General features: G+C 45.7%; 1 protein-coding gene across 4 annotated transcripts in view; it reads left to right on the forward strand.

Moving 5' to 3' along the window:
* The window catches only part of LOC105356645 (disco-interacting protein 2 homolog C), a 66460-nt gene that overhangs the window by 2100 nt on the left and 41691 nt on the right, over positions 1–22669 (forward strand). The window contains exons 2-9 of one of the 4 annotated variants that reach the window (XM_023950032.2): positions 14371–14433; positions 14872–14976; positions 16600–16725; positions 18327–18623; positions 19875–19997; positions 20374–20520; positions 20926–21045; positions 22106–22303. In XM_023950032.2, coding sequence (XP_023805800.1) covers positions 14371–14433; positions 14872–14976; positions 16600–16725; positions 18327–18623; positions 19875–19997; positions 20374–20520; positions 20926–21045; positions 22106–22303 — 1179 coding nt within the window. The remainder of the gene's footprint in view (positions 1–14370; positions 14434–14871; positions 14977–16599; positions 16726–18326; positions 18624–19874; positions 19998–20373; positions 20521–20925; positions 21046–22105; positions 22304–22669) is intronic. The other 3 variants (XM_023950034.2, XM_023950033.2, XM_078938829.1) reach the window with 3 other exon arrangements.

Genomic DNA, 22669 nt, shown 5'->3' on the forward strand with positions numbered 1-22669 from the left:
CGGTTTCAGTCCTTTTCTGGCTGGCAGAGGAAGATCAGTTTGAAATGTTTTAACCCGGAAGGTGCCTTTCATCTTTTGAGGGTGAACTCAGCCAGTTTAAATTCCCACTCTGATCATCTTTTGATCTGTTTTCAACGTGTTCCCACTGGTCTCTTAATAAAGATTATGTCGTTTTTAGGCTCAATAAAAAAAAGAGGTTTTCTAGGACCTAGTTTCTGCAGAGCGGCAGGAGTTCATTAGAGATTCACCTCTGAATCTAAAGATCTCAAGTGTTGATGCAGAGTAAGCCTGCCCCCACATCCTATCATCCATCTGTTTACACATCATCTGTTCCTGATTTACAACAATTTGAATAAAGAAATACTCAGAAACGCCATTTTAAGCTTCATTTTCTGTATCCATTATTTAAAAAAAAAGCCACAAGAAGATGTTAAAAACATCATTTTCTTTGGAGTGGGTCTATAAAGACAGAGAAACTTTATAAACTTTTGAATTGTTTTTCTAGTTTATGACCCACCGACACGACAGGAAGCCTTTCATCAACATTGTGTCGTAGAAATACTCCAATTCTGTTTTCATAAATGTCACCTGTAGAGCCTTGTGTTCCATCATCAGCCTACTTTTAGAAGGCAGACTAGATTTTGGAGCTGTCCTCAGCGAGGTCAGAGCTCCTCAGCGAGGTCAGAGCTCCTCAGCGAGGTCAGAGCTCCTCCCAGCATCCTCTCCTCAGAGGAGCAGAGGCGTATCGGAGCTGCAGAGAGAACCTCCGGCAGGCGGCTTTGATGGGCCGAGCTGCAGCGGAAGCTTCTTTCTTCGCCTTTGAGACGTGGATCCACCTGTTTATCTGATGAAGTCAGCGATCAGCTGAGCTCTGCAGAGGAAGCTGTCTCCCGCTGCTCCGCTTAGTGTCGCCTGCATCACATCCTCCCTGCTCTGACCTGCAGGCTTCACGCCGCCGTTCCTCGGCGCTTTGGAGCATGTAGTGGAGGTTCTGTAGCCGAGCGGCTTGGAGACGACAGAACCTGAGCTGCACTGCAGAGAATGTAAATGCGTTTGAATGTAAAGTCTAACGAGGCTTTAGTCAGGAATGAAGTGAAGCTGAGTTTGGATGATGCTGTCATTAAAAAAAAAAGTTTCACCACTAAAAGAAACGCTCAGAGTCTGGAAATTAGAGACTATTACAACAGAACTGCAACAAACGTTCTTTGAGGTTCTGCACTGCAGTTTTCCTGGTCATCATTGCAGGTCTGACTCTAGTGTTCATACATGCAGCAGTGTTTACATGCCTGTGTGGCCTGAAGCACTGCCTTGTCAGGTCAGCTTTGCTCATTCTTCCCTCGCTGCAGATGCTGCAGACGCTGCAGATACTGCAGATGCTGCAGATGCTGCAGACGCTAGACCAGGGGTCCGCAACCTTTACCACTCAAAGAGCCATTTGGATCAGTTTCCCACTAGCGGTGTTAGAAAAAATAGTTTTGCGGAAATATTGTGTTAATTCATTTTGCCATACTTGTATTTATTCAAAATGATGTCAGGATATTTATTTAAGTATTTATTTGAATTATTTTTGAGTGTGATGTTTCCTTTGATCTTTTGTCCATTTTCCTCAACCTTGAATAGATTCTCTGTCTTGTTGTGGAGTCTAAGCCCCGCCCCCGCCTCTCTACCTGTTCGTTGTTTTCCCCCACGTGCAATCGCCCCCCCCCCCCCCCCCCCCCCCCCCAGCGTGTTCTACACAGACAGCTCTACATACAGTCATCATAGCAGACAGTTGACAGGATTGCCGGGGCGTCCTATATGTAATTAATTTACACGGAAATGGGTGGTTTTAGTCTAGGAAAATCAAACTGGCTTTTTTTGGGGGGGGGGGGGGCCTTTATGTGTCCCCTAAGAAATCACCACTGACTGTCTTTCCAGAAAACGCCATCCCATAACAGACTCTGGTCGGCGTTCACAGCTGCAGACGAGCACCCTACGCGCGTTCACGCTGCTCTCTTACTCCTGCCCGCTCGCCCTACCTGACGGTGTTAAAGGCACCACGACAATCTGAGAACATGATAGTTATTTTACTAAACCACAGAGAGCCGCAGGTCGCCGACCGCTGCACTAGACGGTGCAAACTAGGACTTCAACGATTCACCACAATTCAGTTCAAACCTCAACTTTTGGATCCTGGTTTTGTTTCGGTTTGATGTATGAGTTGTGCAGATGGTGAAGACGCGGCAGATGGTGCAGACACGGCAGATGGTGCAGACACTGCAGATGGTGCAGACACTGCAGATGGTGCAGATGCTGTAGATGGTTCAGATGGTGCAGACACTGCAGATGGTGCAGACGCTGCAGACACTGCAGATGGTGCAGACGCTGCAGATGTTGCAGACGGTGCAGACGCGGCAGATGTTGCAGACGGTGCAGATGGTGCAGACGCTGCAGATGTTGCAGACGGTGCAGACGCGGCAGATGGTGCAGACACTGCAGATGGTGCAGACGCTGCAGATGGTGCAGACTAGCAGACGCTGCAGATGGTGCAGACGCGGCAGATGGTGCAGACACTGCAGATGGTGCAGACGCTGCAGATGGTGCAGACGCTGCAGATGGTGCAGACGGTGCAGACTAGCAGACGCGGCAGATGGTGCAGACACTGCAGATGGTGCAGACGCTGCAGATGTTGCAGACGCGGCAGATGGTGCAGACGGTGCAGACTAGCAGATGGTGCAGACGGTGCAGACGCGGCAGATGGTGCAGACACTGCAGATGGTGCAGACGGTGCAGACTAGCAGACGCTGCAGATGGTGCAGACACTGCAGATGGTGCAGACGGTGCAGACTAGCAGACGCTGCAGATGGTGCAGACGGTGCAGACGCAGCAGATGGTGCAGACACTGCAGATGGTGCAGACGCTGCAGATGGTGCAGACGGTGCAGACTAGCAGACGCTGCAGATGGTGCAGACACTGCAGATGGTGCAGACGCTGCAGATGGTGCAGACAGTGTGCGTGGACTGTCCCTGTTCTTTGCTTATGTGCAGATTTCACTGAGATAATAATTCTTTTGCTTTCAAAGCAGACAGCCAAGCACCTTTACATTTTCCCATTGATTATGTTTAGAATTGAATCCCTTTTCCACTCATCCCAGGGTCACAGTGCACCAAAGATCATCTGAATTCTAGCTGAGTGAAGGAAGGTCAACTGTTGAGTGTGATCAGAGCATTCATTACTGCAGGTCCAGCCGTCCTGTGCTTGACTGACAGGAAACTGAAGCTTTGAGCTTCTGCCTGGACACTGACAGAAACCTGAACAATCCAGCAGATATGGACTGAAGTGAAGACGCTTGTAACTGAGGAGCAGCATAACAAAGATGGAGGTTTACCCTCAAGGCTATTAATCTGGAGGATCATTGATTGCAGTCCACCTCCTCTGATGTACCAAACTTTGGGCGGACAAGTTTGGAAGTTCTGTCCCCCATGTGAATCTTGTCAAAGTCGTCCCACTAAAGCCCTCCCACCCAAAACTCCTGGAGCTGGAACAACATGGTTCTCAGCGTGAATGCTGCTGCAGAGGAAAAAGCTGAGAACAAAGCTTAAATGTAGATATTTTTGAAGCAATCCCAAAAACCACTGCCTGCAGTCAGAGCAGACGTTCCCGGTTCCATGCCCTCTGCGCGGTCCAGACTCCAGGACCGGCAGGAACAGAAATGCTTGTGATGTGAGCTGGCATGGAAGATCAGGAACCAGCAGGCAGATGATTCGCATGGTAAAGAAAAACCTAAAGGTGCAGGATAAAGCAGGAGAGCATTCTTATCATGAATGATAATGAAAATGGGCTCAAACTGGTGTTGGTGGATGCCAGTGCAGGCAAACTCATGCCTCTCTGGGACCAGCATAAGCAGATGGCAGAAAAGAAAACACGACAGCGCTTCCGTCTCTGCCATTTCCATCCACACTGCAGCGGGACAGCTGATGGATAATGTGGCTAAATCTGGTTTCCGGTCCGGACGGGGACAAACCGGTGACAGCTCTCTGCGTGATGCGTCCGTGCTCTGAGAAGCTGTCAGTCATCTGTTGTGCTGCCTGTTCCAGATGACGTCTGTGTCCATCACTCATCCACAGTCCGCACAGATCCACTGTGGGCTGCCTTGGTGGGCGTGTTGTGTCATTTCAAAAGCATTCAGATCCACTGAAGAATCAATGCTCGAACTGAGCTGAAGGTTCGCCATCAGCCTTCGAGGACGGCGGCGGGCCCGCTCTCCTTCGTCAGCCGAAACGGCGTGTTTTAGAGGATGTTGGAGCTCAGGCATCTGTGGAGATGCGGTGCAGGGTTTTAAAACCTGTAATCTGATATGCTCTTGAGCATTAATACCCAAGAACATGCTGTTCTTCAGAGCTCCACAGGCAGCACCGAGCTCTGCTGGATCAATAAACCGTTCAGACTGTTAGAGCAACAAGACGTGTTCTAGCGTCGCAGCTTCCTAAATGCAGCACAAATGCTCAAAATACCATCCATAACGTCATTCTGCCATGTTTTCACTCCTGGATCAGAGAGCTCATCTTCTCAACTACAACCCAACAATCCACAGACATTATGGTCACGTCTGATCTCCCATCAGCCCCTGCTCAGTAAAGCCTAAAGACAGTATTGTCACAGCATTTACGGAGAATCCCACTGCAGCTGCAGTGCTGTGCCTTTCTGCTGTAGAGGGGGGTCTGGAGACTCCTGCAGGGGGGTCTGCTCCTGCATTCGCTGTCAGTTCCTGTAGGTTTTGGGTCCAAGTGTCAAAGGGTTAATCTTCCCAGCATGCACCACTGCGATCAGTGAGGCAGAGGGTTTGCCGGTTCCTGTAAGGGCTTTGTTTACAGTGCTGTATCTTTTATTCTGTTAAACTGTCTGGAAGTTCTGATATTCTGGAGCTTTGTCGTTCTTCACATACGGTATTAGGTTAGGTTGGGTTAGGCTCACATGCTTTTCTGAGAGAGAGGGTCTTGAGGTACTAAAATCGGTGCCTGTACCACCAAATTCAGGATTCTTTGAAAAACTGGCTCCGTTATACGGCTTCTTTCTGCAGAAGCATTGAGTTCTTCCACAGAGGTTTTTGGAAAATTCCTGGATCTTTTGGTAAACTCACTGATACAGTCATGCTGTGTTGTCTAACTGCGCATTTGGCCTTGGCCCCGGCATTCAGGGATTTCTTCCGTTTCTTTGAATCTTTGATGGTTTTCAGATGAATTGCAGACTTTGCAGTTTGGATGGATAAATGGTGTCGACGGGTTCTAGTTTTTCCCGGTGAAGCTTTCTTAGCTGTTTATTGGTTGGTTGTTTGGTCTGAAATGTTCTGGAACCTGCAGCTACATCACATCTAAAGTGCTAGCATGATTGACATTGATGATGTTGTTTTCATTGATTCAAATTGGAAACGTTCGTGAATTGGGTTTTTTATTTTCTGGAATGCAGTAATTGCCTTTTCTTGAAAACACGGCAGAGTTGATTCAGAAAATGTCATCAGTTGTTTGTCTGACATCATAGAGACCAAAAGCAGAGGAGAAATGTTCCTGTGAGCAGGTTTTGTAGTCTGAATAATTTGAACAGGGAGAATGTGACAGGAGCTCGTAGCTCTCATCTGTCAAGAATACTCTTATTTTTGAATAAATTTAAGTTTAATAACATCATTTCAGGAAGTATTCATGAAATGATGCTTCTAAATCCTCTTTTCTATTGATAGTGTTGAGGTTAGTGAAGGGAACAGAGGTAGATCGCCGTAAACAGCTGTTTGTGTTCTGAAATAGAAAAATGAACTCGTGGATCGTGTTTGTGTTGATGAGGCGCTCTGAGCTGTCAGTTTGGATTCAGAACCATGGAAAGAGCCGTTTTCACTTTGTCATCTGGTGGGGATCCAATTAGGCCTGTTTGGCCTTTAGGGTCATTGGAGCTGCTTTTTTTGAGTCTGTGCTGAAAAGATGAATGGAGATGCAGCAGAGCCGTCAGTGCTGCTGAAGTCATTGGTCCGTTTTTGGGTTTAACGTTGGCCCGAATGCTGGATCAGCTCTGCAGAGGCCCATGAAGCTCTGTGTCTGTCTGTCTGTCTGTCTGCATGACATGAGTGTGTCTGTGGATCCATGTGTCCCCTCCACTGTGGACGAATGAGTGGCAGAGCTAAAGGACTCCATGGTCCCACAGCCCAAGGTCCCCTGAGCGTGACGCATGCAGCACTGCAGCTGTGTGTGCGTGGGCCTGCTGGAGGTACGTTTGGTTTCCATGGCGCTTGGTGGGTGGACTGGCTGTGCGACCACGATCGGAGACAGAATGCAAAGAGCAGGAGATGGCTGCACAGATGTTATGCCCTGAACTCTGATCTGTTTCTTTCATTCAAGAATCCATTTGTAGTAGAACAGCTGCCATCATCAAAGTCTCACAGTAGTCATGTAGTTCTTTTCACACCAAACCTTCTCTCAGTCAGCATCAGGACTTTGAACCTTTTCTCTCAGGGCTCTTTGCCATGTAGTGGTTTCTATATCTACTCCTCCATGTGAAGTTAGTGGATAGTTCTTCAGAACTGTGGTGGTCTTCGGACAGCAGGAGTCTTTACGTTCTCTAACTCTATGATGTCAGCGTTTGCCTCCCAACCTTCATCTGAGGGGAATCCTTCAGAAGTAAAAAACCTGGAAATAATCCACACTGGCTAAAGACTAAACCCTAAAAAGAATCTTTTCATGAGGCTGATGTGATTAGAGCGTCGTGAAAAGGACCGTTTTCAATTTGATTTCAAATCAGAAGTTCACAGTTTAATTCAACTTTAAAACCATTCATTTCATTTCATTCACCATATTTCATTTTAATCTTTAAAAGTTTTGTTTGGTAAGAAAAAACAGTTTTCACCTAAATATTCAGGAGGAAATTAGGATGACTTTCAATGAAAACCAACAGAACATCAGTAAATAGAACAGATTTACAGATTCATTACTGTCATTATTCATTCACCTTCTTCTGTTTGTTCCCTTCCGGGGTCACGGGGCTGCTGGAGCCTATCCCGGCCACTTGTGGGCGAAGGCAGGGGGCACCCTGGACAGGTCGCCAATCAGCCGCAGGGTGTTGTAATTATACATATATATATATATATATGTTATAAATAAAGAAATAAAATATCCATCCTGTCTACACCTCTGTTTACTGAAGACACAGCAAAGCATTATGGGAGCCGACATTTCTGCTGTGATGTGGGTTTGTTAAAGTCAGAGACGCTGATTGACTCCGTGAATGGCGTAATTGCAGACCTAAGCTGCCTGAAACAAAGTGTCGACGATGTCCAATGTCAGGGTCCAGCGAGTCAGTCGTCACGTCGGAGAGTCCCTTCTGAAGCGCGCCCTCTAAGACGTTCCCGTTAAGTCACAAAGCATTTAGTCGCCATGAGCACGATAAATGTCAAAATGATGGGATAATTGTTGCCAGATTTCAGTCCTTGACATTTTTGTCACTGCGTTGTTCCAACACTCCTCTCAAAGCCGAGCTCTTCATTTGTAGCAGCTTGTAAATGTCAGGTCTCAACATTTGTTTCATACAATCAGAGAGGAATTGACCTGAACTGCTGCTGAAAGGAGGAAACAACAGTTGCTGTTGGAATCTGGTGTTCACAGATGTCTTTACGTCAGAGAGGCTTTGTCTTACTACTGCTAACCAGATTACCCTTAAAACTACAGCTAGTTTGTCCTCCTCTTTTTGCTTCTGTTGCCTAACATGTTCAGCAGAAGCCTCAGCTGCATGGAGCTCATGGGACCACTTCCCACCTTCCACATGCATTTCTGTTGGGAATGTTTCGTGGCCGAAGATGAAAAACTCACAATAACATTTGCTGTTCTGTTTGTTCTTGGTAGAAAGTAAATAAAGTATTACAAAAAGTACACACTCTACTTTCATGTATGTTTCCATCCAAACTCACACTTTTTCTTGGCCTGTACTGTCATGGGACTCTTGTTCACTAAAGTGGCCCCCAATGATGGCACAGGAAAACGAAACCTGCATCTCCAGCCTCTGGCTGTGAAAAACAAACTGCATCCACTGCTCCCCTCTACAATGTTGGGATGCATGATGTGTCAACCCATAGTTTTTAATGAAGGACAAACAACAAAAGTCAAATAAAGCTGTGATGGAGCTGAAGACAACACTGCTTTCTCTCTTTAGCTGAACGTTGCTGTTAAAGTGTTTAAAACATGTCGCTCGATAGAACAGGTGATGATGCTGAGACTGATTGTATAAAGCTGTTCTGGCCTGAAGAAAGTTTCTGTGAGTTTGTTTGAATGTGAAGAAACTTTTGTTTGTATTTGCCTTCTACAAACCATGAAAACTCATAGACATAAATCTTCAGGGACCAAAGCTAGAGATTTAAATGAGCCCTAAAGGATGGCTGTCATTTCTCTCTGACCCTTTTAAGTAGAAGTTCCACAGTGTAGAAGATGTTTCTACAAAGGCTGGTGCATAAAAGAAATAACTTTTTACCTGACACTTTGCAGACACTTTAGGAAGCATTAAGTCAGCATGAATCGTCAGGAAAGGACCAGCTTTACATTAGCTTCAACTTTTTCACTGAGATGTGTTTTCAGGAACAACTACTACACTAAATGAATGTACATTTCTAACAGAAATACAACCAGTGCTGGTGGGATGGATGGATGGATGGATGGATGGATGGATTTATAAATGGATAAATGGATGGATGGATGGATGGATGGATGGATGGATGGATGGATGGATGGATGGATGGATGGATGGATGGATAAATGGATGGATGGATGGATGGATGGATGGATGGATGGATGGATGGATTTATAAATGAATGGATGGTTGGATGGATCTGAGTTTGAGCGTTGTAATAACATAAGGAAGGATGCGCTCTCCATGGTGCTGATTTACCTGAACGAGTCTTTTTTTCTGCACCTCCACAGATCATTTCTCTGTTTTTCTGCTCACTCACAAAATGATTAAGAGTGTGAGACAGTTGTGATGTCTGTGATGATGAGTGTGTTACAGTTCTAGTGTGAGGATTAGTAACCTGGACCGAAACAACACATAGGAATAGTGAAAGAAGGTGAAAGTCCACCAAAGAACTGAGTGAGATTACGGCAAATGAACCAAAAAACAGATCCAGAGTTGTGTAAAAAAAGCCACTGAAGTGCTGCTTCATTCTGTTTTGGAGGCTCTGCGCTGCTCCTCACTGAGCTGCAGCTCTTCTTTTTCACGGGAGCTCACATTCATCCAACAAATGAGCTTCCAGTTTCAGGGAAAAGCGTTCAGTAAACTCTGTGTTGGAACATTTGCTGCTGTGGTTTGTCCACTTCCATTCATTGTGAGTGGAAACCTCTGACAGAGTCAAACAAACTCCTGTCAGTCGGACGCATTTTGCAGATTATAAGATGATTGAAAGTGATGGGATGATTTGCTAAACTCTTGTCCACCCATGCAAACACCTCTGCTGATTTCTGATATTTGAGTTTATTTTCAGTTTAGGAAATGGATTTTATCCACTACAATTTGAAATAAATCAAATCTCTTTCTGTAGAGACTAAACATTCATCTGAAGTCAGCAGAGATGGGAAACTTTCATAACCAGGAACCTGAATCCAAACAGAAAGCTGCTCTGAACAACCATCCTGATAACATCACGATGATCAATTTTTTGCTTTAAAATTTGCTGGAATATATAAATTATTGTTGCTATAGTAACCATGTCGATTGAATTGGTAAAACAGGGATCACTCGTGCACAGTTTGTTTGTTTGCTCTTTAAAGTGTTTGTCCTTCTGTCTTCACGGAGGACGGAAAAAGACAATGAAGTACCGGTGATTGTTTTTTTGTGTGCCTTTTTTGTTATCTTTGACACCAAATGAACTCAATTGTAATTTGCATCAGACATGAATGGTTAATGGGAAAAACATCCATAGCTAATAGGGATGTAATAAGTGTATGTTAAGATTCTAGGTCAATATGAGCGAAGCTGTTAAGAGAGGAAAATCTGACAGACAGAACATTGTTTTCATCTCCATCCCCATCGATCCTCGCTGCAGCTGAACAGCTGATCAGAAGGGGAGGGGCTAAGACGGAGGGAGCCGTTAGGGACAGGCAGAAACAGCCATCGGCTCTGGCAGGTACCATCAGCCCGCCTCCCAAATCCAAGATGGCCGTCTCGTGCCTGTACCAGGAGAACCGTTGCTAGGCAACTCCTCCCTGTTCTTTTAAGCTGCAAGTGGAAGATGGCTTCTCCCCACGGACCAAGTGTGTGTGAGACGGAGAGAAACAGGAGAACAAGGAATGCTGTTACACTGCAGCTGATCGCACACAGACTCACACACACAGACTCACACACACAGACTCACGCAGACACGTGAACAGAGGATATTGGACCCAGATGTTCTGGCCGCTGTCCTCCATCAGGTTATGAAAGGCAGATTTTCTGCTCTCTTCAAAATGGGGCTGCTTCTTTCAGTTTGCTTGATAAAAACATGAACATCTGATGCTTGTTCTGTTTATTCTTGCACTGTTTTTAGACTCACAGCAGCTCTGACTCCGTCCCTGCTGTGTTGTCTTAATCCATCGGTCTGTTAGCATGTCTTCCATTCATGAGAAATGACTCAAAAACAGGAGCATGCTCAGTGCAGGCTCCTCCTGAATGTTGGAAAACAGAAGGAGCTGTCGTTGAAGTCAATCTCAGAGGTTTGGACTGTAATTCTGCTTCCTTCAGTGACATGTGGACGCCTGAACCTGGAGCACAGATGCAGCATTAAGTCTGCTGTTTGGAATAGACTCTCGGGGATGGAAAGAGAGGCTCTCGGATAGAAGTCCATCATCCTAACTGCAAAAAACAGAATCTGTGTTTAAGGTCGCCTTCATCTGTGCTGCTGTCCCCACCACAAACACTCCAGTGACCCTCATGAGTTTACAATGCAGTCCTTCATTACAGACATGCTAGTTCAGTCAGTCCTGAATAAATGATCCTGAAGCAGGATACTCTGCGTCTGTGGATGAATCTGCTGCTAAAAATAGTCCTGAAGAAAGACTTTTTCTCTGCTGTTTAAACACAAGTCTGCAGCTGCTCCATGAGTGCACTTATGGAACAACAATTCACTTTTCATGGGTGTCCTCCTCACATCCGTTTACATTCTGACACCTCTGTGGAAAAATACACGCTTAAATCTGCTTAAAAACTTTCAAGCTTTTAAAGTAGTAGCTCTTGTTTTTTTAAAGTACACAGAATTTCTTTAACGGATCTTTATTTGAATTTATGTTAGAGAAATTCAGCTTTGGTTAAATGAAGGACTATGGGATGTGCAGCAGAAGCAACACTGACTGGGTTTTTGACTGCTCCCTTTAACAATTCTGAGCCTCTTTATGGTAGTTTGTCTTCCAATTCAATTCAATTAAATGTTATTTCTATAGCCCAATATTTACAACAATAGTCGTCTCAATGGGCTTCATACTGGTAACTGTAATAAACATGAATCATAAAAAACATAAAGTCATAGAATTCAGTAGGAACATTCTAAACAGACTAAACTAAACTGGGCATCCCTGCCCTACTCCCTCATTCTCGGTAAGAAAAAACTAAGGACAAACCTCAGGGGTGTCCACATGAAGGAGGGATCCTCCCCCAGGACGGACAGGCGATGTACCAGCTCTCCCCCATGTCCTGATCAACTCCAACGTTCCTCTCTGCTGCTCCAGACTTCCTGATCCAAACCACAGCTCCTCTCTGGATCCTCTAGATCTACAGAGATCCGTCTGATCTTCTGCAGAAACCTCCTCAAAGCAAACCTCTGAGGTTCTGTCTCTGCATGGAACCATCCTGCTGCTCACAGATGTTCACTCCTGACCTTCAGCTTCCTCTACTCTTTCCCATAATTCACTGGGACTCAGCAGCTTTCGTCCTGTAGTTTCTCCGCACGTTTCCCTTCTTCTTGAAAATGGAACCAGAACTCTTCTCCATTCCTCGTCTTCATCTTCCTCTCCAAGATCTTGTCAAACAATCCAGTCAGAAACTCTTCTGCCGCCTCTCCTAAACTCTTCTATACCTCCACAGGTATCTTGTTAGGACCAACTGCTTTTCCATTCTTCATCCTCTTCTTCCTCACTTTATCTTTGCTCTTTCCTGCTCCACAGCAGCTCCTCCTCTTCTCCTCTGTGTTCTCTAACCCCCAGAACCCTGTATGTCAACAGTATAGTTGGTGGTTGCGGCAAAGGGATCTCCTTTGAATATTTGGATCACCGCGCTGATCAAAAATCCCACACCGCCACAGCTCGATTAGGAGGGAGAATACAGAAATGATGTCCTTAGCAAGTAAACAAGTGAAGAAATCAGCAAGAACGCTTAGGGGTTGAAAATCCCCTTGAAGGTTTAGGGAGACCATGTGACTAAAGCGTGAGACGTTAAATCTCTTAAGTTGAATGTAGTTCATACGTCTAAATGAAGTGGGCTCCTCTTTTGGACGTGTCATGCTCCATAGGATGTTATCAGACTCTGGCTGTCAAATAGGAATCCATAATTGGCAAACTGGTGTGAAGCCGTTTAGGAGCATCTAATTGGGACAAACAAGGACACATTAGCTCACATTAAGCCTGCTGTGAGGTCCCGAGGGTGCTGCGATTGATAGATGTTCTTGTTTATGTTGGTTGAAGGAGGTTGCCATGGCAGCGGACCCCACCCCCTTCCTCTTCCACACTGACCTCTCTGTCTGTCCTCCACTTCCTCTGAGTCCATCTCGCCTGGAAGGATGGCGGTGATGCTGTCTGAAGCAGGACTCTGGGAAGCTGCTGTTGGGGGTTTGTGTATTAATGTCGTCTAATAAATGCTTTGAACCAGTAATGAACCCACAAAACATTCTGACACTAACGAAAAGCTCAAACAAAAGCAAAATAAAGTCTTTTCATGCATTCTGTTTTACAATTAGAGACACAATTTAGTCAGGAATGAAATATTCCTAGCACTGACATTTCTGCTCAGTAAACCTGTCTTCATAGAAATGCTAAAATGATATTATGGTTTCCACTTTTACCAGAATCACAGAGCCTGGATTCATATTGACTGTTCAGAGACTGAGAGGCTGCTGAAGCTGACAGACCAGCATGAAACTGTTCCTCCAGTAAAAGATCATTCATCCTCGTGTCAGAATATTCCATTAAGAAGACAACTAAAGCAGAAAAAAGCAGTCATTGCTCCAAGAGCTTCAAATAATCAGCTCAGGAGTTTGACACTGACTGAAAGCTTCTTCAGGTTAAAATCAATGTCAATTCAATCATTGATTGTTTTGATTAAATATCTACTATTAAACAAAATGCAAAAATGGTTTTGAAAAACAGCTAGACATATAACCAGAATCTACCTTCAGCAGTGGAACCAGATCCTCATTCTGCATTTGAAAACAGAACATGCCTTACAGTAAAACACTGATGTTGGCGTGGACCCCCTCCTCTTTAGAAGTGTTGACAAAAAGGACGTTTGTATCGGTTAACCCTAAGGAATCATATGCTTCATCTTCTGCTTGCACACACCTCTTCCCTGTTTTCCATCCCGCTCTGCAGTTCTGGAGCCAAAGTCCTCCACCTTCTCCACCTCTGCTCCCTGTAACCTCCCCCTTCCTCTGGAGTTCCTTTCATTCACACACAGATTCTCCGTCTCGCTGCCGCTGATCTCCATTCCTCTCCTTTCCAGAGCAAACCTCCACCTCTCTAGATGTTCCTCCACCTTTGAATCCTCTGTCAGACCTACAGAACATCTCTGTCTTCCAGCTCTCCTCCATCTTCTTCTCTGCTGCTCCAGACTCCCTGATCCAAACCACAGCTCCTCTCTGGATCCTAGATCTACAAAGAGATCCGCTGATCTTCTTTGTTCTTCTGCAGAAACTGTCTCTGCATAAAACCATCCTGCTGCTCACAGATGTTCACTCCTGACCTCAGTCCAGCTTCCTCTGCTCTTTCCCATAATTCACTGCGGTTCTGTGAAGATTCCCGTCTTCCTGGTTTTTGGAACTGTTGACGTCTCAGTGAGCCTCAGAAGAGTTGGATGAAGGATGTTCTGCTGCAGCTTTGCAGTTGATCAAGAGCTTTCATTTACACTTCTTCTGTTATTAAACAAAAGAAAACCAGTCATTCAAGTGATTTTCCAGCTTCCCATCTGAATCCACCGTGAACGGCCCTGATCCACTCATTTTCTTCCCATTTTCACTGGTCATCAGTCATGAGTTTGTTTTATTTTTGTTCCCATTTTCTCTTTAATTAACAAACACAGTCATTAAAGACTGGGAGAGACAGAGGAGGCCGGCTGTCCGGACCCATAACCCCCCCCCCCACTGCAGCCTCCGCTGGCTCTCTCATTCTATTTATTTCTATCTGTTTGCAGGAGACATCACTCAGAAGGGTTATGAGAAGAAGAGGTCCAAGCTGATCAGGGCAATTACTGGAGGTAATTTAGCAACCTCTGACCCCTCCACACCCCCCGTCAGATTGAACCCCCCCGCTGTCAGCGGATGCATCTGCGGCTGCAGATGCCGTCCTCGGGGTTAGGGCTCCCTGGAGCTCAGCTTGGGCCTGCTCCTCTAAATCCGTGTTGGCTAGAGCAGCAGTCGCTCCTGCACAGCTCGCCACGTTCACCCGTCATGTCCTACAGGAGGGAAAGATCACCAACACTCCACAAAACGCCACATTTTTAAAGTTTCATTTGATTATGTTTTATCAGTTCAGAAAAATAGACTTTTTCTGCCAAATCCAATCACCTCCATGTTTGTGTTTTTTCTTTTCCGCGCTCTGTTTTTGCTTTTGTCCTGTGAGTGCTGCTCTCTCTGCATACATGCATATATGTGTGTGTGTGTGTGTGCGCCTGCTCACCTGCCTGCCTCTGTAGGTATGGAGGGGCCCATGTCTCATCGGGCCCCGCTCGGGCCTCCTTCTGCCGCCCGTTTCCACCGGCGGAGAACCTCTGGCACCAGAGATGAGCGCTACAGATCAGGTAGGACAACTTCACCGTTTCTGTATCAATCAATCAATCTTTATTTATATAGCGCTTTAACATCTGCCAGACATCCAAAGTGCTGCACAAGTATAAATACGATAACAATAAAATCATCAATAAAGGAAAACACTTAAAAAAAGCCTAATTATCATTCATTAAAAGCCAATGTAAAAAGATGAGTTTTTATCAGAGATTTAAAATCATTTAAGGTTCGGTTAGAGGCAACAGGCAGGAGGAGAAACCGCCTCTAAGAATCCACGGATTAAGCCTGTTGTTTTTGTTTGCTTGTTTCCAAAATGTATTCTTTTCATTTCTGTCTCTTCTTGTGAGCAGCGAGCCGCTCACAAACTGAACTAAACTGTAAGGAGACTAATGTAGAGCACAAGAAATCAGTCCAAAATTTAGAACCACATTGGCAGATTTCTTTAAATAAGAAAATGTGGTTAGAAAATGGTCTTACTGAGACTTCTTAGTTTCCTAAAGTAAGATTATTTTGCTATTATCAAACATTCCTGAATCAGGGGTCTTTTTACTTTGCAAAGTAGAGAACTGTTTTGAAAGCCATTAATCTTAGTTTATTCTTACAGCTGGTTGAAATGCTGTTGTATTTGTTTTTAGTCTAAGCCATTATCAGAGGAACTGCATTCTGTCTGTCTGAGACAATCCTGTCCTTTTGAAACTACATTTCTTCTCATGCTCCATCATCTGGAGGCCTTCTAGCTCCTTTACCACCTTTGGGGTATTTGGGACATATTTTGGTGTTTGAACTGAAATTTAGATCTTTAGATCTGACGTCTATAAATTACTCACAACTGAGCAAAGATGGTGCTAAAAATGTTTTAACGCAGTATCTTTGCATTTTGATTCAGTAATTACATTCATTTGATGTCTAATGGTTCTGTAGGTAGAAACCAATGAGAAAAATGAAGATTATAAAGAAATGAAACTGGTAGTTAACTAACAGATGTGTATTATGATTTAATTAGAGACTCTTTCAAATGTAAAGATGGGCAGAGGTTCTGCATTCTGTGAGAGTTCATTAAATATGATGGAACACTTTAATATTCCTGAAAGTCTTCGTAAATCTCATCATCATCATCATCAGAGCAGAACTAACGATTCAGAGAAAGTGGAGGAATCTCTGTGTGTCAGGAACACCTTGAAGTAGCTTGTCGGGCACAAATGGAGGGTTTGTGATGAAGACGTTACAGAGTGATCCTTCCAGAAACCAGAGACTCTTCTGCAGTCCAGAGGATCAATATAGCGGCGATCAGCAGTTTGACCTGAAAGCTGAAAGTTTGTAGTCAGACAAACAAAGTTCCTGATCTTAGTTTTTTTATGGAAACTACAATCAGTTACTGTAAAACAAATAGCAAATACTCCTAAATCCCAGCTTTTAAATGCATTAGTGAGAAAAATAAACAAATGTCAGTAAAGTTAGTGGACCCGAACATCTCAGCTGATTCCATCTGAAACATTTGCTGGTAATTCTCACACTGAATGTTTTTTTGTTGAGCTGCAGCTAAACTGACACGAATGTAGCCTGAAAGCCGCCGTGGCTTTCAGGGCGGGGCCGCATCCCAGTCGAGCGGCTGCGTGAATGCCATGCGTGTGTTTCAGACGTCCACACGGAGGCGGTGCAGGCGGTGCTGGCGCGTCATGTGGAGAGGAAGATGGCCGTGCCCATGCCCTCCAAACGGCGCTCGCTGGTGGTCCAGACCTCCATGGATGCATACACTCCTCCAGGTGATGGCGCTCTCCTCCGCCACTCCTCTGCTCCTTTGTGTCAACGCAGACGGTGGTTTTCCTTTAACACTGACATCCTTGAGCAAATCCTTTTAAAGAGACTTTTAGCTACAAATGTGCAGATTTTCAGGAAGACATAGGCGACATCTCACCACACTCCTTTCCTCAAGTGAACACGGTTTTCCTTAAATCTGACCCCAGTGGGCCCAGGCAGGAATCTGCTTAAAGCTCCTCCCTACAAACTCTCCAAAATTCAGACATGCACATCCTGAGGAATGCAGATCCACAGATTTACACTTGAAGAAACCACAGAGTGAGGCTTCTGCCAGTCATCTGGGCCTCAGAAAGGAGGAAAACTGTCATCAGCAGCTCTTCAGTGTTTTGGTCCTTTGCAGTGAAGCAGAAAGAAGCGCCGCCGTTACCTGAAAGCGTGAACTCGTTTGTTTGGTCACATTAACAACGGATGTCTTCGCTTTAGTGCTGAGTCATTTTAATGAAGACTTGGAATCGTTTGCTTGTCTAGCTTGTAGAAACGTACTGAGTGGACGTGACAGCAGACTCACACTCTGGCAGCTCGTTGTGCCCCATCCTTCGTGATCATGTGACCTGCTGGAGGCCACCTGACCTTTGATCTGTTCTGTCTGCAGCTCCTGCAGTTTGATGTCTTTAAAGGAGCTAAAACTGCATTAACCCCAGATGAGAGAGGACACCGTTTGGTCTTCATGGAACTCTGATGCTAAGACAGAACTAGCTGCAATTATTACTTGATCCAAACAGTAACTGTGTTAGTAACTGAATTACCTCAAAATTAAAGGAACTAGTTACATGGAAAAGTAACTACTCTGTGATTGTAAATTCTTCTGGAAGTGGAAATTTGTATTTTCTGAGCAGTTTTCACAAATCAATAGAAAAAAATATCAAATCAAATAAAAAAGATTACGTAGAAATAACCTTTTTTCCTCCGTAAATATTTTGTTCACAACAAAAGGAATCCCAGACGGCTGGCCTGGAAAACATCTGTACTGATGTTCTGGACTCCTGTACCAAATGAATGTTCACTGTGATCATGGGTGTCAGAATCCAGGCCTCGAGGGCCGCTGTCCCACATGCTTTCCAACCATCCTGCCATTGAAGCTCCCTATTGGCTAAACTCCCCTGATCCAGGTAATCAGCAGCAGAAAAGGCAATGGGTTCTGGAGAACAAGCAGGAGGCCGAGTCATCTCTGCCTCGAGGCCTGGAGTCTGAAGTCTGATGTCTGGAACCCTAAGTGTCGCTTTCTAGGACATAGTTTCTGCAGAGCGGCAGGAGGTCATTAGAATCTCACCTCTGGGTTGTGAACGGGATCGCTGGTGCACAGTAAGCCAGGGCTTATTTCCCATCATGCCTTTTGTATTCCGTTAGCTTACAGCCCTTCACAACTCCAAGCTAACGCTAGCGGTGCTAGCAAACATGTTGGATCTATCCAGATGTAGACGAGGAAAATGAACATAATGAACTTTTCTACAGTAACTAACCAGTGACTTGTTACTTTAGTTAGTTGTTGTACAGACCTCTCTGTGGGAATACTTCCATTAACGCTACTGTGGCTGACCCCCCCCAGGCCTGTCCCCCCTGTGCTCAGACTCCTCGTCGGGCTCAGAGGAGGAGGCGGGGCAGGGCGACGACATGTCCAGCGTGGAGCACTGGATGAGCCGGCCCTCCCAGCTAGGCCCCGCCCACCTGGGCTCCACCTCCTCCTCGTCCTCGTCCACACAGAGCGGAGGCAGCGGGAACGCCGGGCGGCTGGCCGACTCGCTGGCACACTCCCACCTGTCACACCTGGGGCACACACACCTTGGGCACGCACACATGGGCCAGGCGCACCACCAGCAGAGCCACCTGTCGCAGTCGCATCACGGTGAGAAGCTCAGAAGCTGTGGTCAGTGAACGTCTCACAGACACAGCGGAGACCGAGTTTTGGTTTTCACACGTGCCTTTACCAAACTTCCAAATCAAATCATTTATTCTAGTGTAAAGTGAAAAGTCTCAGCAAAATCCAAAGTTGATTCTGAAAAAATGGGCTGTGCAGATCTCTGTCTTATCACACAGCAGACCAGGAAACAGTTTTTTAAATATAAAAACCTTTTCAACTCTGAGGGATTTTGAAAAGACGATTGATTTTGTTATTTAAGCAGGCTGCCCCGGCAGATTACTCTCCTCTGTCTGCACATCGTTTTTTTAGAATTTTTTTTAGAATTTTTTTAGAATTGCATCAATCTGTTGTTATGGCAACAGGAGGGGTTACCATGACAGTGCTGGAATGAGCATTGCTAACAGAGTATTTGAATGCAGTTAGAATGAGATCTGATCCAATCACCGCTGTTAAAATGCTCACGGAAACATATTGTCTCCCCTATTTATAGAACAATGAGAACCTTAAGATTTAAGTTTTATTTTAATAAAACGTTTGGACAGAGTAGCTGCGGTCGTGTTTTAAATCAAATCAAATCAAATCAGCAAAAACATACCAAAGAGGACAACAAAATTAGAAAAAGCAAAACAAATAATAAACTTTAAATTCCAGAAACAAAACTGTAATTCCACAAAAAAAGAAAATGTTTATTATAACATAAGTCATTTCCAGAAATAAAAGGAAGCAAAACAAGAAAGGGGATAAGGTGGGGACTATGGGACATCGTTGATGGGATGCTGACGTTTGTTCACCTTTTCAACCTAAAGTGATTTGGCATTACTACATCTTCTGACAGAAGATATTTTGTCGAGCTTTTGGCCACGCCCACTGCAAACGTTTGCTGATTGATCAATGAACTCTCCTCCAAAGTTCAGGCTAAACATCTTCATTCAGTCAGCGATGTCCCATAGTGCCCACCTTTTCAGGTTCCTTATTTTGTTTCAATTTTTATTTTAATTTAAATATGATTTCTGGAACTTACTTTAAAGCTTTTATTTGTTTGTTTTCTGGAATGTTGTTGTGGTCTTTAATGTTGCCGTGAACGACCGATCACACACTCGACTTTCAGTTTGTTTAAACAGATTTCTTCAGTCAAACAGAAACAACTTGAACAGACGAGATCCTCAGATCAACCAGAGAAGCTCATTTATTTGGCTGAGTGTGGGCGAGTGACCCGGCTGTGCTCTGGGCCCGCAGGAATCGGACACCTGTCCCTGAAGAGGAAGGGGGCTCTGAGTGTGGCGGAGAACGGCGGATCTCTGCGGCGTTCCTGCGAGTTTGGATCTGACATGTTATGGCCGCCGCCTCTGGAGTCAGAGGGTAAGTGCAGCTAAAAGGCCACCTTACAACCTTCATCCCTATGTGAGGAAATATGAGGAAAGTCTTCAAATCCTGCAGATCTGAATAGAATGGGATACTTCTAGTCTTGGTTTTTCTGTCTTCATTACCCTGAAGACAAAGACTGTTTTTGAATCAGGTGCAGGATTGGGCAGAAGGCCTCTGTCCTCTGACTCCTGCATTTCTGACCCAATTAGCTGTGGCACAAAATGGCCTTTAAACACGTCTAACTGAGCGTGCAGACAATCAAGAGCGGCACTTGACAAACACTGGGCCGGCAAAGATGAGCCATGAGTCAGCACCGCCTGTTTGGTGCCTCCGCCTCCCATCTGGTCGCCTCATCCTCCTCTGTTTTCAGAAAACCACTCGGCCCCGCCGGACGTGACGGGATACTCCTCGGACTCGTCCCACTCCCATGTGGAGCGCCACCACATGTCCAACATGGGAACCATCGCCAGGAACACGCAGAAGTACGGAAACGCGGAGCGCATGGAGACGGGCGACGGTAAGGGGGCGTCGCCGGCTGGAGTCGGTGTCAGGCTGAGTAAAAGCACTAAAACAGTAAAAATAGAACCTCTGTAATCGGGAGGAGTGCTCAAATTGGACCAGCGCCTTAGAGAAGCCGCCAATTACAGGCTTTCTGTTGGTATGGGTCTACTGGGCTGGTCTTTTCTAAACCCGTTCTTTATCTTACGCAAAGCTGACAGAGCACCTTTGTTGTTTTGAGGCCTGTCGCACGATCACACACTCACACTGACACAAGCGAGAGCGGCTAAGATCAGACAGATCCACGAGGGCGGTCCTGAGCTCCGAGCTCCTTCTGGCTGAGAGCCCTGAAGCCTCTGGCTCCTGAACCATGATCCGTCTTGTGAGATGTTCAGGCCTTGTCTTTCCACTGGGATTTTTCCAGGTGTTCCGGTCAGCAGTCGTGTGTCGGCTAAGATCCAGCAGCTTGTTAACACTCTGAAGCAGCCTCGCAGACCGCCGCTACGAGAGTTCTTTGTCGATGACTTCGATGAGCTTCTCGAGGGTTAGAAACTGTCTTTTGTCTGTTTGGCATTCTGTCCTTCCATCTGTCTGTGCATTGTGATCTGACTAACTCTCATGATGAGTGTGCATGACTGTCCTTGGCTCCCAGGCGGACTCAGACTTAGCTTCACAGGAGCTCCGCATGTGAAGGAGGTTCAGACGTGCTGCAGCTTCCTCCTGCGCTTTTACTGCTTGCTCATCTTTTTCGTCAGAGGAGCAGCTGAAGGCTCAGGGACGACCGTTGAGGCATCTGCTGCTCTGTGGAGCTCATTGGGAATACAGGGCAGAAAAAAGGCCGCACTCAGTTTGTCATCTCCAAGAATGATGAGAGTGGTTGTCTCTCAGCTGAGACTGTGGCTGCAGACTGCAGCTGGATGCAGAGCGCTGAGAATGCACCGGGCCTGCATTGGCGGAACGGCTTTGGTGGGTCAGAGAGCAGCTCTGCACCCCTTTGACACCTGAAGCTGATAGTTAGTCAGGTGAAGCAGCATCAGAGGCATGCATTCACAGCGAAAGCACACACCTGCACCTAAAAACCTTTTTGTTTGAACAAAAGTGTTGCTGTTCAGCTGATGCGCTTTGAGTAACAAAATTATTCTTAAAGGGTGTTTGTCCCCAAAAAAGCATCATCATTCGGCCTCAACTTGCCTCCGACTTAAATAGCCTTTTCCATTCCCAAAATGGAAGAGATAAAGAGATTCGTTATTTGATTATTGATGATAATCATTCGATAAATGTGAGAAATCTCCTCCTGTGGAGTTAGTGCGTCTTTCTAGCTCTCACCTGTCTGTCAGACCTTTTATCACTTTGATAACCTGTTTGCATGAGCAGAGAAGTCTAACCTAAACTCACTGCACTCTCACGAAGGGATGTGCTGCGGGTCGACATCAGTGCTGAAGTGAGGGCTGCCGTTGTGCCTCTGAGCAGTGTCAGCCCGCTGCTGCAGCTGCACAGCTGTCTGCTGAATGTACGGCTGGATGAACGCATGCGCCGCCGCCCTCTGCACCGCCGTTCTGCAGACCTGTCCGCGCTCACAGCTGCATCTGTCTGCTTGTCTGCAGTCCAGCAACCGGACCCCAACCAGCCCCGACCAGAGGGGGCAGAGATGATGCCGGTTCGCGGTGAGCCGTTGGGGGTGGTCACCAACTGGCCCCCCTCCCTGGAGGCTGCGCTGCAACGCTGGGGGACCATCTCCCCGAAAGCCCCCTGCCTGACCAGCCTGGACACTGCAGGGAAGCCCCTCTATGTGCTCACCTATGGTGAGGAGAAACGTTCCTTTGCTCTGGTGCACATCTGAATCCGGCTAAGGACAAATCTGTATCACATAATCTAGATGGAAAATAAAGTTTAAAGCAGCTGCAGATCATTTACAAAGGATGAAGAGAAACTCTACGAGAAATTGGAAGATTATTTTCTTAGTTGGCCTCGTGCACGCCGGTCTGAAACTGGTCCGGTGTGAGACCAACGGCACAGAGGATAGAAGATGTGGTTTGTTCTGCAAACTTAACATCATTATTTAAACAAGAACTAACCATAGTTTATAATCCATCAAAAGTTACCAGGAAAGTCAGGAATGGTGTTCTGTTTTGGATGGAAAAAACAAATTCATCAGATCAAGGGGAGAA

This window comes from Oryzias latipes, chromosome 20 (assembly GCF_053564925.1).
Source record: "Oryzias latipes strain Hd-rR chromosome 20, Olatipes_Hd-rR_3.1".
Lineage (NCBI taxonomy): Eukaryota > Metazoa > Chordata > Actinopteri > Beloniformes > Adrianichthyidae > Oryzias > Oryzias latipes.